Source organism: Eptesicus fuscus, chromosome 8 (genome assembly GCF_027574615.1).
Source record: "Eptesicus fuscus isolate TK198812 chromosome 8, DD_ASM_mEF_20220401, whole genome shotgun sequence".
Taxonomy (NCBI): Eukaryota; Metazoa; Chordata; class Mammalia; order Chiroptera; family Vespertilionidae; genus Eptesicus; species Eptesicus fuscus.
This window is the reverse complement of record NC_072480.1, coordinates 15,439,335-15,455,644: the sequence shown is the minus strand read 5'-3', so window position 1 is coordinate 15,455,644 and position 16,310 is coordinate 15,439,335. Positions and strand designations below refer to the sequence as shown.

Genomic DNA, 16,310 nt, shown 5'->3' with positions numbered 1-16,310 from the left:
GCTATGTAGATACTTAACCCTGGATAAAGGAGTCAGAGTTTAAAAAGATTGCTACCTTTATTGACCATATCTGTGTTTTTTAATTTTGGGTAGCCAGGGGAAATACAGGATGCTCAGATAAATTTTAATTTCAGATCAAAAAATGAATTACTTTTAAAGTATATATTTATACTAAAGTATCACTAGGGCACTTATGCTAAAAAAGATTATTTGTTGTTTTAAAAATGTGGTATATACACACAATGGAATATTATTCAGCCATAAAAAGGAAGGAAATTCTGACACATGCTACTACATGGAAGTACCTTGAGGACATTATGCTAAGTAAAATAAGCTAGTCACAATCCTAGAAAATAGAATGGTGATTGCCAGTGACTGGGGAGAAAGGTAATTGTTTAATGGCTATAGAGTTTCAGTTTTGCAAGATGAAAAGGTTCTGGAGTGTTGGTTCACAATGTAAAAATACGTAACATACTGCACTGTACACTTAAAAATGGTTAAGATGGTAAATTTTATGTTATGTATGTTTTACCACAATCAAAAAAATACTTCTGGGACTGAACACAAGTTCAGTAACTTTCTCCTCTAGTTACTCCCTATATCATTTTTTATTTTATTTATTTAAATATATTTTTAAATATGATTTTTATTGATTTCAGAGAGGAAGGAAGAGGGAGAGAGAGATAGAAACATCAATGGTGAGAATCACTGATGGGCTACGCATGTCCCCCACTGGGAACCATGTGACCTCCTGGTTTATAGGTCAACTACTGAGCCATTCGGGCTGGGCCCCTGTATCATTTTTTATTTAGCAGATAAAATTACCTTATTTACTTACACACTTACTGCCAGGCTCTTGCCAGTAGAATATATGCCCCACAGGCCAGGGGTTGGGTCTGGTTTGTTGACTGTTGTGTCCCTTGCATCTATTAGGCAACTGATGCCTGAAGGAGTTTGGTCAATTCTGTTAACTTAGAAAACTTACGATCGCTTTTTTTTGTATATTCAACGTCTTTCTCAACTGGATTTCCCTACCCACTACCCTAGATCACCCTTTAGTGACTACCCTGAACTCCCCTTCAGAGTAAAATAAAAACTCCAGAAACGAATTAGATTCACGCTTTTCATATTCTGTTCTTGATCTTTAGTTCTTCCCACTCTGGCTTCCACCCTCTTTACTGCAGCGATGCAGCTGTAAGGTGACCAGGGACCTGCAACCTCACCCTCCAGGACATCCCGGTGGAATGTTGGAATGCCACAGCAATTAGTCCCAAACCCTGTCCTCACTCAGATGCTGAACCAAGGCCGTCTCATCCTTACCCCTGCTTTCATAACTACCAGAAACAGGCAGAGGATTCAAATAGCCTGGCCCTCTCCTCTGAGCTCCAGACCAGCATTTCCAACGGCCCTACTTGACAGTTTTACAAAAAAAGCTTGTAAATAAAATTGCTTCTATTCCCTGTGAGTCTCTTCCAGTGTTCCCTCTCTTAGGCTACTTCCATTTACCCATTATGGCAATCCAGAAACCTATAAATCATCTGTGATACTTCCCTCTCCCCAAACTCCAGATCCAAGGCATTGTCAATTCCTGTCTATTTAGTTGCTAAGTATCTCTTGATACCACCCACTTGATGGACCAAGCTGTTCCACCATCTCTTGCTTCAGTGCGTTACTCTCACTAATGTGATCTCTACACATCACTAAACACAGAGCACATTTCCTGTTCTTACCGTACCAGCCAGTGATTTTATTAAACACAATTTTTCTATCATCACTCTTTTTTTTAAAAAATATATTTCATTGATTTTTTACAGAGAGGAAGAGAGAGGGATAGAGAGTTAGAAACATAGATGAGAGAGAAACATCGATCAGCTGCCTCCTGCACACCCCCCACTGGGAATGTGCCCACAACCAAGGCACATGCCCCTGACCGGAATCGAACCTGGGACCCTTGAGTCCGAAGGCCGACGCTCTATCCACTGAGCCAAACTGGCTTCGGCTCTATCATCACTCTTTTTAAATAATATCTACCATTGCTCGTAGAATACCAAAATCCTTTATGTGACTTACCAGGCTGTGGGGTCTGACCGTTAACTTAGCCCCGCCCTTGCTCCCAGTATGCCGCTCCATTATTTTTGCTGAGGTGATACTTGCTTTCTTTCACTTCCCGAACTCCCTGTGGTGCTTCCTACTTGGCCTTTGTACGGCCTGTCTCCTCTGCCAGACAGCATTCCTAGTGACCATGCCCACTGAACTCCTGCTTCTTCTTCACCATCATCAGCTGTGTCATTCTGAGAAAACTTCTCTCTGCCTGGTAACTACCTTCACAGAGTTGTTGAAAGGATTGGTTGGTACTTCTAATGTGCTCATATGGGTGGCTGGCACTTAGTAAGGGCTCACTGCCAGCCTGATTGTCACCTTCCTAACCAGGCCAGTTCCCCCTATTTTATAGCATTGTATACCTTTTTCCCCTATCATTTGTCATAACTTTCATTTGTGTATGTAAGCATCTTGTGCCCTAGCATAGTACCTGGCAATATGGTGTTCAAGAAATACTTGAATGTTTCTACAGGCTTAGTCAAAATTATCCTATCTAACAAAGAGGGACTATGCAAATTGACCATCATGCCATAACAAACGGCTGCGCCCACAGCGGAGGCAGGGACTCCGTAACACAAGATGGCTGTGCCCACAGTGGAGGCCGAGTTCCCCTAATGAGCCTTAATGAGCAATCAGCAGGGATCTGAGGCTGCGTGGCACTGGGCTGGGGCAGAGGACCTGAAGCTACGCCCCCCACCTGGTGGGGCTTGACAGGGGACCTCAGACCGCACCCCCCCACCCCCCGCCCCGGTGCCAGGCTGGGGGTCCTCAGGCCACGCCCCCCGCCCTGGCGCCAGGCCACGAGATCTGAGGCTGCGCCCCTTGCCATGCGGAGCTTGATGGGGGACCTCAAGGTGCACCCCCCCCCGGCCCAGGCCGGGGGACCCCAGGTTGCGCCCCCTGCCCCAGCGCCAGGCCAGGTGACCTGAGGCCCTGCCCCCACCTGGTGGGCCTTGGTGGGGGTGGGGCCGGCCGGGTCTGGATCTAGCCCAATGGGGGTGGGGCTGGCCGGGTCTGGGTTTTGTGTCATTTCGAGGCGCATGTGGGTGGGCGGGGACTTGACTCTGTTTCCCGTGGCGCGCCCCAGACTCTGACAGGAGGGAGATTTTCATATACATTTTACTAATTTTCTTTCATTGCTGACACTTCTATTATAGAGAAAGGGAAAATAGCAATATTAAAATATTTCCTCTAATTAATTCCCTTTTAATGTGCACGAAATTCATGCACCGGGTCACTAGTTATTTATAAAAGACTAAAGACATGGAAAGGATACAATTGATAAAAGAATCTGATGTTATTAGGAAAACTAGGCTAAAATCAGTATGACATTTATAACTTCTTGTATTTAGGTTTGAAAGTGTAAATGCCTAACTACTGAGTGATCAAAGAGAACTGATGACAAAGGGAGCCCAGGCTTACTTGATCACAGATCTAATTATGATGAAGCTGGTAAAATAACTGAATCTCCTTCACATTAATAGAATTGTGTCCAGATAATGGAACATTCCCATTCCATTGTACCCAGAAACTAGTCACATAACGCTCAGTTTTTAGGGTTATTGGGATGCAGGAAGCTGACAGGAAGCTGACCCAGGAATGACTGTAATCAGGATGGGGAAAGGCATGGGCGCTGAGGTTGAGGAAGAGAGCCGATAAAAACAAATCCGTCTTCTGCTATCTGGGAACAGCAAAACTTCTACTCTGAACCATGAGCAGTTAATTTATAATGATGGCCAGTTCAGAGCGGCGACTTTTGTTCAATATTAAGAAGACTTGGTAACAACTAGACCTATTCAACAAAGAATAGGCTCACCTGGGGTGCCTTATCATTTTCTTCTCAGACACTTCCGACTTATTCCTGCAGGGATCTTTCCATAAAATGGCATGCCTCCAAAATCTGTTTTTATCTAGAAAATGTTATGCAAAATGTGTGCTTTACTCTGTAACTCTTAAACTTATATTACCATAAAACTGTTTTACTTACCATCAGGTAAGGTAAAACTGCTGTCCCATGAGTCTTGTGCCAAGTCTTCACACATTACTTAGAACATGGCCCAATTTATTTTCGGGTACCAGTTTGAAAAAAAACAAAAACAAAATTACCTAACCAAGTGGATGGCAATTGGTTAGGGTAGAGAAGAGGGATGTTGTAGAAGAAATTCCTGCAGGAAACACATCCGTTATAGTCTGGCTCGGATATGGTACCTCTGCTTTTAATCTTATTTATTTTATCTATCTATCATCTATCTACCTACCTATCTACCTATCTATCTATCTATCTATCTATCTATTTATTTTTGTTAATCCTCACTCGGGGATATTTTTTCCATTTGTTTTTAGAGAGAGTGGAAGGGAGGGGGAAGAGACACAGAGAGAAACATTGATGTGAGAGAGACACATCAATTGGTTGCCTCCCACACGTGCCCGATTAGGGCTGGGGATCGAGCCTTCAACCCAGGTATATGTGCTCTTAACAGGGAATCCAACCAGAGACCCTACAGCCCATGGGCTGACACTCTAACCACTGAGCAAAACCAGCTAGGGCTGCTTTTATTTATTAAATATATTTTTATTGATTTCAGAGGGGAAGGCAGAGGGAAAGATAGAAACATCAATGGTGAGAATCATTGATCAGCTTCCTCCTGCATGTCCCACACTGGGGATTGAGCCTGCAACCCGGTATGTGACCTACTGATTCATAGGTTGACGCTCAACCAGAGCTATGCCGGCCGGGCTGTTAGGGTTGCATTTAATCATTTTAAATAAACTTACAAGTTTCCTGATGAAGCCAAGCTCTCACAATGCTTCAAAAAATCTTTTGCAAAGTATGCTGTGACTTTTCTGGTTCAACTCAGCTTTCCCAGAGAACTTCAATTAAAAATGTCTGAAAACCACTGTTCCAAGACAGTGCTGGGAGGACTGTAGTCAAGCAACAGTCTTCACATGCCTTGGTTTTTAGCTACAGAATTAAGTTTATGGGTAACTAGTTACCCCTATTCCCATTTCTACCCCAAGTCCTTTGCAATAGATGAGGCTCATTACTACCAGGAGTTCCCACAGATGAGTGATTTGTGAAATATGGTTAGGTCTGGCCCTGATCTCTCTTGAAACTGAGAAGACAAGGCACATTTTTGTCTCCTCTCTCTTTTTATCTTCTGCACCTGAGGAAAGCCTGGGACTGTTCATAAAACAAAAAAGGCATGACTTAGGCTAATTTGAGTGGAGTTTTGTACAGGAATTGTTTCAAGCTAATGGTTCACACCAAGGGCAATTTAGACCCGCAGAGGACATCTGGCAATGCCCGCAGACATTTTTTTGTTAAGGGGGTGGAGAGGTGCTACCGACATCTAGTTAGTAGAACCTAAGGATGCTGCTAAATATCTTACAATGCACAGGACAGTCCCCCACAACAAAGAATTATACAGCTTAAAATATCAATATTTCAGGGTTTGCGACACCCTGATTTAGGCCAAAGTTTGTTGAGCAAATAGAAAAGACTAAGAATGTGAAAATGTTGCATCCCCTTTCCCAAATACTTTCTCTTGATACTGTATTGAGCCCCAATATCTCTATTTATCGAAATCTGTATATCCCCTTCTCTATGTAATACTTTTTGAGAATCATTCTACTACTATTTTTCAGCTAGAAAAGTACAAGATTTACATGAAGAGTTCCTTTTAAACTTCAGACAGATGAGTGATGGGTTACACAAAGTACTCCTCGGTTTATATGCCTTAAGACTTACAGCTTAATATACAGAAATTATACTATACTTCCTTTCTCCAAATAGATTTAATTACCCTCCCCCCTCCAGTTCAACTAGGGTTAAAAAATTCATAGCCATCACTATAAGACAACTGACATTCACAAATTTTCACCTGCAGTAATTAGATAATTAATCCCCTGAAAAGGACAACCCTTCTGAAGGAAATTATGGCAAATTCTATAGGAGTACTACAATCACATTTATTTACTTACACACTGACTTCCTTCATGAATAATCTGAAGTTGCATTTTACAAAAGTAAAAATACTTGAATAGGCACAGTTTCACTGTTCCTTTGTTCTTTTAATTAATCCAAGATTCCATTTAAAGATACAACCTCTATTTAACAGGTCAAAAATTTCAAATGATCTTTCTTTAAGTTATGGTATTTAAAAACCTGAGATATGTAGAGAGAAGGCCATGTAATGATGAAATCAGAGATTGGAGTGAAGCAGCCATAAGCCCAAGAAGCCAACAATCACCAGAAGCCAGGAACAGGCAAGGATCCTCCCTGGAGCCTAGAGAGCGAGCCCCAGCCATCACCTTGACCTCAGACCTCTAGCTTCCAGAACTGTGAAATCAATAAGTTTCTATTGTTTGAAGCCACCTTGTTTGTGCTACTTTGTTATGGCACCTTAGGAAATTAATAAAGATTTTGGTACTTATTTGTCACAAAATACTCTTAAATCTAGGATTGTTATGGTCATGTTTATCACAGTTGAAAGGAGATATTAAAATACAATGAAAGAGTAAGTCATAATTCAACTCCATTGTGGTTGATGTTTGAAAAATAGTTCCAAATTTAATTTAACCATGCAGGAAACAAAACTAGAAAATGAAGATACTTTTAGAATAAGTTCTTCAATGTTTTATCGTATTTGATAGCAGCTTTTTTTTATTGGTTACAAAACCTAAGCCCATATACAAAATTAGGAACACATTTAGATGCCTCTTTTGAAAGAACAGTTTAGTCTTTTAACTGAGTTTAAAAAAAATAAAAACAATGCAATTTTTCAACACTGTTTTGAAAACTTAAAAGTGCAACAATATACTTAGTTTTCTTTATCAATGAAATGGCGCAATTCCAATTCCAAACTGATAAGGTCACAACAAATTGAATCAAGCAAATGCATACATATGTTGCACTACTTGATGCTAATGTTCACTTATGTTAGTTTGCACTTAAAACACAAGAGGAAACAGGAATCGGCACAATAGAGGCCCAATTTAATCTCAATGTGTGCAAAATTTAAAAGGTAACTGTCAGTAAGTATGGAAAGTCCAGGAGAAACTAACTGGAAGGGGTACAATTCACAATATCAAGAAGATTTGGACTTCAAGGGTTTCACCGAAATTTGTGACCTTAATTAGCTTTGACTCTGTTATTTCCTACTTGTAGGGAACACCACACAGTTTCAAAAATTTAGACTACAGTGTCTGAACAGGATGCAGTTACCATATGAAGCTTTAACTCAAAATTTGGATAAAGAAAAAAGGCACAATGAACTTCAACTCAATTTTATGTGCACAAGAGTTGAAAAGTCTGAGCCACCTTAAAGAGAAATTGATTTTAAAATTTATAAAACCTATAAATAATCAGAGGCGAAACCACTATATTAAAACAGATTCTCTAGCAAGTAAAAATCTTGCAGTTTAAACATACGCTTGTATCCACTTTAGATACAAGACAAAATTCACTCTTTAAAGTGGCTCCACCTTGGCAGATACATATATTTGTAATGAATGTACGCCTGCTATGTGTTGCTTACCAGTGAAAACACCCCAGCTGATTCACAAAGTTCTGATGGCATCTATCTCATCTTCATCACAGTAAATATACACCCCCCCCCATTGGATAACTAAATTAGTTTAGGTTTTCTATCTCTTCACATCAATGCATTGGAAAACAATACCCAGTAAACAATAGCAATAAAACCATTTAGGTGACAGCATAAATTATTCAGTTTTAAAAATTTCAAATTCATATTTTTCATTAATAACGGGGTCAAACAATTTACCAAAAGCAGTGACTGGTATAATAATATCAGATTTTCTGTAAGTACTTAAAGATCACTGCAAATCAGGTTTATGTTAAATAACTGCAGATTATTCCTCTACACAGATTGTGTCTGAATCTTTTAATTTGTGAATATGCTTAGAGTCAGATCTGAATTAACTTTCCCAATACTCAAAGAATGAAGTTTGATGACACGCCTTAATAGTTGCTGGTCTGTTGCCAACCACGTTATCAAAAGCACTGGTTACTAAGTAAAAAATATTTTAAGACTAAATTACAGTAAACATGAAAGCTCCACAGTTTAAACCCAATACAAATCAACCATATCCAATTATCAATTGAAAATGAAAATATTAACTCCTGAAAGCTAAAAGCAAGATTTTCTTGTTTAATATCACCAATGTGTACTTTAGACCTTTGTTTTTTTCTTTATAGTCAGGGACTCTTGCTTTCAACTTAAACAGAAGTTCAAGTCCATAACAGGTTGCAGCTCAGGTAAAATACCATGCACAGCATTTGATTACTTCAAAACAGCAGGAACACACAGGCTGAAGTGAGTGGTCAAATAGGGCTTGCTGTTCTCAAAAATTAGGTATAATGGCGAAAGCCATCCATAGCTAAAGTTCTTCCTCCAACCCTGGCTTCTGAGGCAGATAACAAACACATCAATTACTGGTAGATGAAGTACAGTTTTTCAAAACTTATCTGTTTAATCAATAATTTCTTTTTTTAAGTTACTTTTTGTGTGTCAGTTCCACCAATGAAAATCATTTGGCTTGTACTTTAAAATCTATTTTTCCACATAAAGAATATGAAAATATGTTTGTGGAGGACAATGATGGAGGCTCAGATCAGGCTGCACCTCTTTAAAGTCTTCCAACGTGTATATACATCATACCAAAGTGTCTTGATCCACAGCGCACCATTTTCCAAAGGAATATCGAGTGGACAGCTGACGTGCCACCACTATGGAATATTCTAAACTGGAGATTGCAGTTGTCAGCGTGTGGCACCAGGGAACAGGGAATAATAGGGTAGTTGAAATTGTTAAGGAGAATTCTAAAACAGTTTAGGAAATCATGCATATGCATTTACAGTCCATGTGATAGTGACTTTTGGCAACTGCAAAGTGACTGAGACATGGCTTGCTTTAGAAGCATCAAAACGAAGAGGCATTTGTGTTTTGGAGCCTTTGTTGTTCTTCTCATTTGGTAGCCATCTGGTGGTGCTTCATACTGAATGTGGGAAAGATGCTGCATTCAACTGAACTCAAAAATTAAATTCTTTTGTTTGAAGGTTGGCTGTTGGGTCAAAATTGTAAGTACCTCCTTGTGTTGCTTCAGGAATGAGGCTAGGATCTTCATCAATCTATAAAAAGCAAGAAAAAAATCCTGATTATATTAAGATACTATACATTATGGTGTAAGTATAACTGATTTACTTCTTAAGAAAAAATTCTGTACAGATGTTTTAACCACCTAAAAATATTTATCAATAATATTATTCAGAACTTTAACAATATAAAATTGAACACATATTTAAAAATTGCCCTGCTCTTAAGTTCCCGTATCTTTAGATTGTACCTATCTAAACATACCTAACTTCTATAATTACTAACTCTTCCCATTTAACAGATTACAAATGCAACAAGAACTGTTTTTACAATTTTACTATAATGAAGTTTCAGACATAGTATTTAAGAAAACAGATTGATACCTTAATCAATAAAGAAATAAAAAAAAAGTCTATTTTGTCTGATACAAAAAAAAAAAAAGAAAACAGATTGGTGGAAAATAATCATCAATTTTTTAATTTTAGAGTTTTATAAGTAACTGGAAAAATACAACCTCAAGAGTATCTGATAGAAATATAGTATAACTTAATTCATAATAATAAAAGAAAAACTTTTAGTAAATTTATATATGTACTAGAGGCCTGGTGCATGGATTCGTGCACAATGAAAGGAAATTAATTAGAATAAATACTTTAATATTGCTATTTGCCTTTTCTCTATAATAGAAGAGTCAGAGATGAAAGAAAATTAGTAAAATGTATATGAAAATAATATATAAATTGATTAATAAATAAACAATAAACATAGATATTAACAACAAAGACATGATAAAGAAACATTGATAAAAACAATGACTGATAAATTGATTAAACTTCTTCTAATATCTCCCTGTATACCACCTTAAGAGTAAAAACACTGTCAGAGTGCTTGACTAATTCCCCTTGTGATGAAGTATTTACAACTTTAACTTTGTCACACGCCCTTCAAACTCGAGAGAAAGCAACATATAACTGAACATGTCTGAAAATGGGTTCAGGTAGGAATATTCCTACTCTGTTTAGACTGGCGCCAGTGAGAGCTTTATATGTATCGTGCATTCACGAGTCAATGTTTATTTTTATTTTTAAATATATTTTATTGATTTTTTACAGAGAGGAAGAGAGAGGGATAGAGAGTTAGAAACATCGATGAGAGAGAAACATCGATCAGCTGCCTCCTTGCACACTCCCTACTGGGGATGTGCCCGCAACCAAGGTACATGCCCTTGACCGGAATCGAACCTGGGACCCTTGAGTCCGCAGGCCGACGCTCTATCCACTGAGCCAAACCGGTTTCGGCCAATGTTTATTTTTATATTGCCAGAGTGCGTCACATGTACTGGTCAGTTGGAAGGATGTACGGTTGGTCATTTAGCCTTTTATATATACATACAGATAGGTTTTAATGTACATGCAGACACACCATACTTCAATATATACTTACATCATCGCCAGAGAAATACTGATCTATGATTTCAAATGCTAATTTATATATGTCTTCATTTTCATGTTGCTGTAAAACTTCAATTTTCTCCAAACCTACCCCCCAAAATTAAGCAGATAATAATTAAGCAGATACAATAAAAACTGTGCTCATTTTAATCATGAAAAATCCTAAAGAATTCAGACCACTCTCCCACAGCCCCGCAAAGATAATAGTTTTTCTAAAAAACAGATAAAAACTTGAAGTGCTCTGGTTGGAGGACCAGTATCCCACTAATTTCTTCCTCTGTAGAAGCCCTTGAGGTACCCTGGTCCCTAAGGCAGGCAGTTATAAAAACATCTGAACACTCCATCTGATAGATGAGGGAGCCGTGGCACACAGATGCAAAAGCATTTACTTCAGGTTGTGTGGCATGTTAGTGCCAGAACCAGAACTAAGATCTTCCCGGATTGCTTTGATATAATCATACGGTCCCATATAATAATTTTTATCTTTTTCTTTGTTTTCCAAATATTACTACTTTTATATAACTGCAAAAATAAATTTTCAGAAACTTAGGGATTAACTGAGAAAAATAAAAAATTAATTTTTAAATTTTGAAGTATTTTCTTTTAAAAAATGAATAGGGGTTATGTGCTATGGTCACAATGAACTTTGGAAATAATTTTTCAGAATAGTAACTGTACAAGACCTTCATTTATATTTCCAATATATTTACTCCACATATCAGGTGCACAAATCTATATTGATTTTTTTTTAAGAGAGCAGAAGGAGGGGAGAGAGAGAGCGAGAGAGAGAGAAACATACATTGATCTGCTCTACTTATTTATCATTCATTGGTTGACTCTTAAATGTGCCCCGATGGGGGATCGAATCTGCACCTTGAATTGCTAATTATGCTTTTATAACTTATTATACTTCTATGACCACTGACAAGACTCCTTAATTTTTAGGATAATTTCTTCTTGTTATTAAAATAATACTTCCAGTCTAATGCGTCAACACTGTGACTTCAAGAGGAGTATTTGTATTTCCTAAAAAACAATGTGAATCTCTAGGAAGGTTATGGAGTGACCGTCACAACCAGTTTTTCCTAAGTATGGACTGTTTCTTGGAAAATCCTCTTGGAATGCTAATATTGTAAATAAAGAACAGCAACATACTCCAATGATGTAACAGCAATGTATCCTAAGTTTTCTTTCTAATTATTTGTCTTTTAAGGAACTAATGTTTCAGAGTTCCATGTCTCCACTATTTTTCTTTAATAAATCCACTCTTACCTCCACATTCTTCTATTATTTCAGCTATTGTACTTGCTTCATCACCAGCCATTATCAGAATGTTTTTCAGACCATCTAGAACCACCTGAACAACTTGAGAATCTTTTACTGACAGTAAATTACAGAAGGGTGGTATTACATTCTGCTGTACAAGGTACTCAACCTAGACAACAAAAGAGAAAAATATTTTTATTTATGTAATTATCCTTTCCTCAAAAAGAACACAGTACAGGGTTTATAAACAACCAGTAATTATTTTTTATTTATTTTTTTGTTCTTTTAAATTTTTTTTTTTAATCCTCAACTGAGGATATTTTTCCATTGATTTTTAGAGAGAGAGTGGAAGAGAGAGGGAAATATAGAAAGAAATATCAATGTGAGAGAAACACATCGATTGGTTGCCTCCTGCATAAGTCCTGACCAGGGTCCAGGCCGGGGAGGAGCCTGCAACCAAGGTACGTGCCCTTGACCAGAATCAAACACAGGACCCTTCAGTCCACAGGCTGATACTCTATCCACTGAGCCAAACTGTTTAGGGCTAATCAGTAATTCCTAATCATGATACAGCAGTATACTTTCCAATATTAACAATCATAACAGTTAGTTTCTCCAAACTCACTTGATCTTTTCTGCCACTTATTGTTAAGTTGCTAATTGCCCAAGCGGCTTCTTTTTGTGTTCCAAAGTCCCCCTAAAGATTAAAAAAGAAATGATAAAATGAATTTTTTATTAAAAAAGTGTTGGTTATAAGATATTAACATACATGATGAACTCATAGTGTGACTGACCTTAGCAAGCTGATGAATAATCATAGGGATTAATCCAGCATCTATTACAGCTTGAACTTGTTGTTGGTTGCCTGCTGTTATGTTGGAAAGGAACCACACTGCTTCCTATAATTGAATAAAATACAGGGCATCTTTATTTGAAAAATTGTAAATCTTTAATGTGTTTATATTGTTATTTTAATGTAGTTTACATACATAAGAAAATCACCTGAGTTGCATTAAGGGGAAAGCATCTAAAAATGATTAGTTTATACAGAATCTCCCAATTTAAATAAACTATAAGGAAATTTCTATTAATAATATTTGGACCCGATTAACCTAGCATTTATCCATTCAATAAAATATATGCCAGCTACCATAAGCTAGGAACTATTTTGGACAATGGTGACATGGCAGAGAATAAAACAGTAAGAAAAACAACTTTACTCATGCAGCTTTGGTGCATGAGCTCCCTCTAAAAGACGGATGATAAATAAAGAAATAAATAACTGAATTTCCTAATATTTTGTTAAAACTAATTCTAGGAAAGGTGAGTTGCTTTATTATAAAACTAGAGGCCCGGTGCACGAAATTCATGCATGGGGGTTGTGTGTCCCTCAGCCCAGCCTGCACCCTCTCCAATCTGGGACCCCTCGAGGATCGGGCCTAAACGGGCAGTTGGACATCCTTCTTATAATCCAGGACTGCTGGCTCCCAAGTGCTTGCCTGCCTGCCTTCCTGATTGCCCCTAACCGCTTCTGCCTGCCTGCCTTCCTGATCACCCCCTAACCACTCCCCTGCCAGCCTGACTGATGCCGAACTGCTCCCCTGCCAGCCTGTTTGCCCCTAACTGCTCTCCCCTGCAGGCCTGGGTCCCCCCGCAACTGCCCTCCCCTGCAGGCTTGATCGCCCCCAACTGCCCTCCCTTGCAGGCCTGGTCCCTCTCAACTGCTCTTCCCTGCTGGCCTAACCCCTCCCTCCTGCCCTCCCCTGCTGGCCATCTTGTGGTGGCCATCTTGTGTCCACATGGGGGCAGCCATCTTGTGTGTTGGAGTGATGGTCAATTTGCATATTGCCTCTTTATTATATAGGACGATTTACTTACATGATATAAATCAACATCTAACTAGGCTAGGATGGGTCTTTATAACTAATCTTACTGCAACCTTAAGGATTTACAAGTCATGAACCAACAGGTTTATTGTAATTTTAGTGTCAAATGTGTACCTTCTCCCTCCTCTGCAATTAAGATTTAATTATAAATTTCTTTTGCCATCCAATCAGTGTTTAGAGTATATGAGTGTTCATTACAGTATTGTTGAAAAATCTTGTATGTTGGAAAATTTTCTAACCAAAATGTTGAGGGAACAAAACCAAGTTGGGTCCCAAGATGCAAATAACACAAATACTCTAGCTGAAAAATTCTGAAGCAACTACTTGCTGAAGCTGAGTATCTATGTGAGCCTTTTTTCTTTCCCCCATGACACCTTCCTTCACTTAGAGCTATTGAATCCTGAAACTTCTCTCCACCCATTGCTGTCTGGTTTCCTCACTTCTAAGCTGTTTTCAATTATGGAATACATTTAGCTATAAAAATCACCCATATTATTGAAAATTTTATAACAAAAATATTGGCCCAGAGTCTACTGGTAAGAAACTCTGGCTTCTTTCCCTTTATCTATAAAATGTGATTTCTGACAATATACTTTTCTATAAGAATCCAACTGTTATAGTCAAGCAACTACATACATATAGCTATGATAGAAGAAATGATTAATTATACTGGTTTGGGGGATGGTGACATTTCAGGCAGCTACAACTGCATTAAACTAAATACAAATCAAAATCATGAGACACCACTTCATACCACTAGGGTGGCAATAACAACAACAACCCTTATCATTGTGGAAATTAAAATGATACAGCCACTATGGAAACCAGTTTGGCAGTTCCTCAAAAAGCTAAACATGGAATTATCACATGACTTGGCAAATCTAGATATATACCCAAAGGAACTGAAAGCAGGGACTAAAACAAATATTAGTATGTCCATATTCATATAGCAACATCATTCACAATAGCCAAAAGGTAAAAACAATCCAAGTTTCTATCAATAGATGAATGGGTAAACTAAATATGTTATTTATGTCCAATGGAATATTTATTCAATGATAAAAAGAAATGAAGTTCTGATACATGCTCCAACATGAATGAACCTTGAAAACATTAGCAATATGAAATAAGCCAGACATAAAAGACTTAAGTACATTTTTAACAATTACTTAGTAATAAGTTTGTACCTCAAGCTTGAAATCTTGAAAAAAGCAATTTTTATGATCTTTTAATTTAGGCCTGCATCTTTAGATCCAATCTAATTCCATAGGGAGATTAAAATATGGTTTCTCTATCTATAATAATAAAAGTGTAATATGCTTAGACCAGAAGTCCTTCTGGACGTCCTTCCGGGACAAAGCCAGGGCTGCAGCCGTGGGATCGAGGCAGCCGCCATGGCTGCGAGAGAGGGATCCAGGCAGCCACCCCCAGCTGTGATGGAGGGATCCAGGCAGCTGTCCCTGGCTGTGAGGGAGGATTGAGGCAGCCGCCTCAGCTGCCGTGGCTGCGAAGGCCTACTCTTGCACGAATTTCGTGCATCAGGCCTCTAGTTTGTTTATAAAAGATACCAGCCATCTAGTGAGAGATTTTGTATACATTCTCATGGAGTAACTATTGATTTGCTAACTGTTGCTACTACTCAATTTATTTAAATAAAAACCCTAGTTAGTATAAAAGTGTTTTTTATCCTATGATAAAAAGGGTGAGATTTGTAGCAAGCAATTAAAAACTGAAAATTACAGAATTTGAAATAATTCTCATTTTAACTGCTGTCATTTTGAAGAAAATCACAATCAAATAGCAACAACGAAACAAAGGAACAGTTAAAAATGAGATATACAAAGAGAAAGAAATGCACTGAGGATATTGCCTTACTTTATTTATCTTCTCCTTTGGGTGTGACAAGAGATTTGGGAAGTGTGACAGGACATCACAGTTGAGAACAACCTGGGTCTGCTCGTCGGTGCCAGTCACTATGTTGCCAACTGCTCTGAGTGCTGCCGTCTGGGATGGGATAAAATATTTTCTATAAATTTATTTGTTTATGATGAATTGGATTCTCTATTGTTCATAATCCTGAGAAAATGTAAAAATTCAAGGGGTGAATGATTTCCACTTACTGCATCCTCACACAAAGCACTGCACAGAACTAAGAAACAATTTTAAACACTAGTCTGTGAAAAATGGAACTATATGGGAAAATTGTGCAGGAAAAGATTAAAAAAATAAAAGAAAATTAAAATAAAAAATGTAAAGGCCAATTTTTAACAGCTGTTTTTATCTATTACTGAACTGGTACCACAGAAAGATTGTAATAAGAGCCTGGAATGGGCAAACATTTCCATCTAGAAAGTTACTTTGGCAGAAGTGGGATGAACAGATCTATCAGCCATGTACACCTAATTATACTGAGAAGAAACTGGAAAAAGAGAGAGAGAGAGAGGGGAGGGAGAGAGGAGGGAATGCAGTTAGGATGCTATTGCAATTAT

General features: G+C 38.1%; 1 protein-coding gene across 2 annotated transcripts in view; it reads right to left on the bottom strand.

Moving 5' to 3' along the window:
- Positions 1-6,725: 6,725 nt before the first annotated feature.
- KPNA3 (karyopherin subunit alpha 3) overlaps positions 6,726-16,310 on the bottom strand; it is a 124,818-nt gene continuing 115,233 nt past the window's right edge. For both annotated transcript variants that reach the window (XM_008152083.3, XM_054719790.1), the window contains exons 12-17: positions 15,697-15,825; positions 12,730-12,834; positions 12,561-12,632; positions 11,942-12,104; positions 10,662-10,756; positions 6,726-9,253 (exon numbers count right to left, since the gene is read on the bottom strand). In XM_008152083.3, the coding sequence (XP_008150305.1) occupies positions 9,155-9,253; positions 10,662-10,756; positions 11,942-12,104; positions 12,561-12,632; positions 12,730-12,834; positions 15,697-15,825 (663 nt within the window). In that variant the 3' untranslated portion in view covers positions 6,726-9,154. The remainder of the gene's footprint in view (positions 9,254-10,661; positions 10,757-11,941; positions 12,105-12,560; positions 12,633-12,729; positions 12,835-15,696; positions 15,826-16,310) is intronic.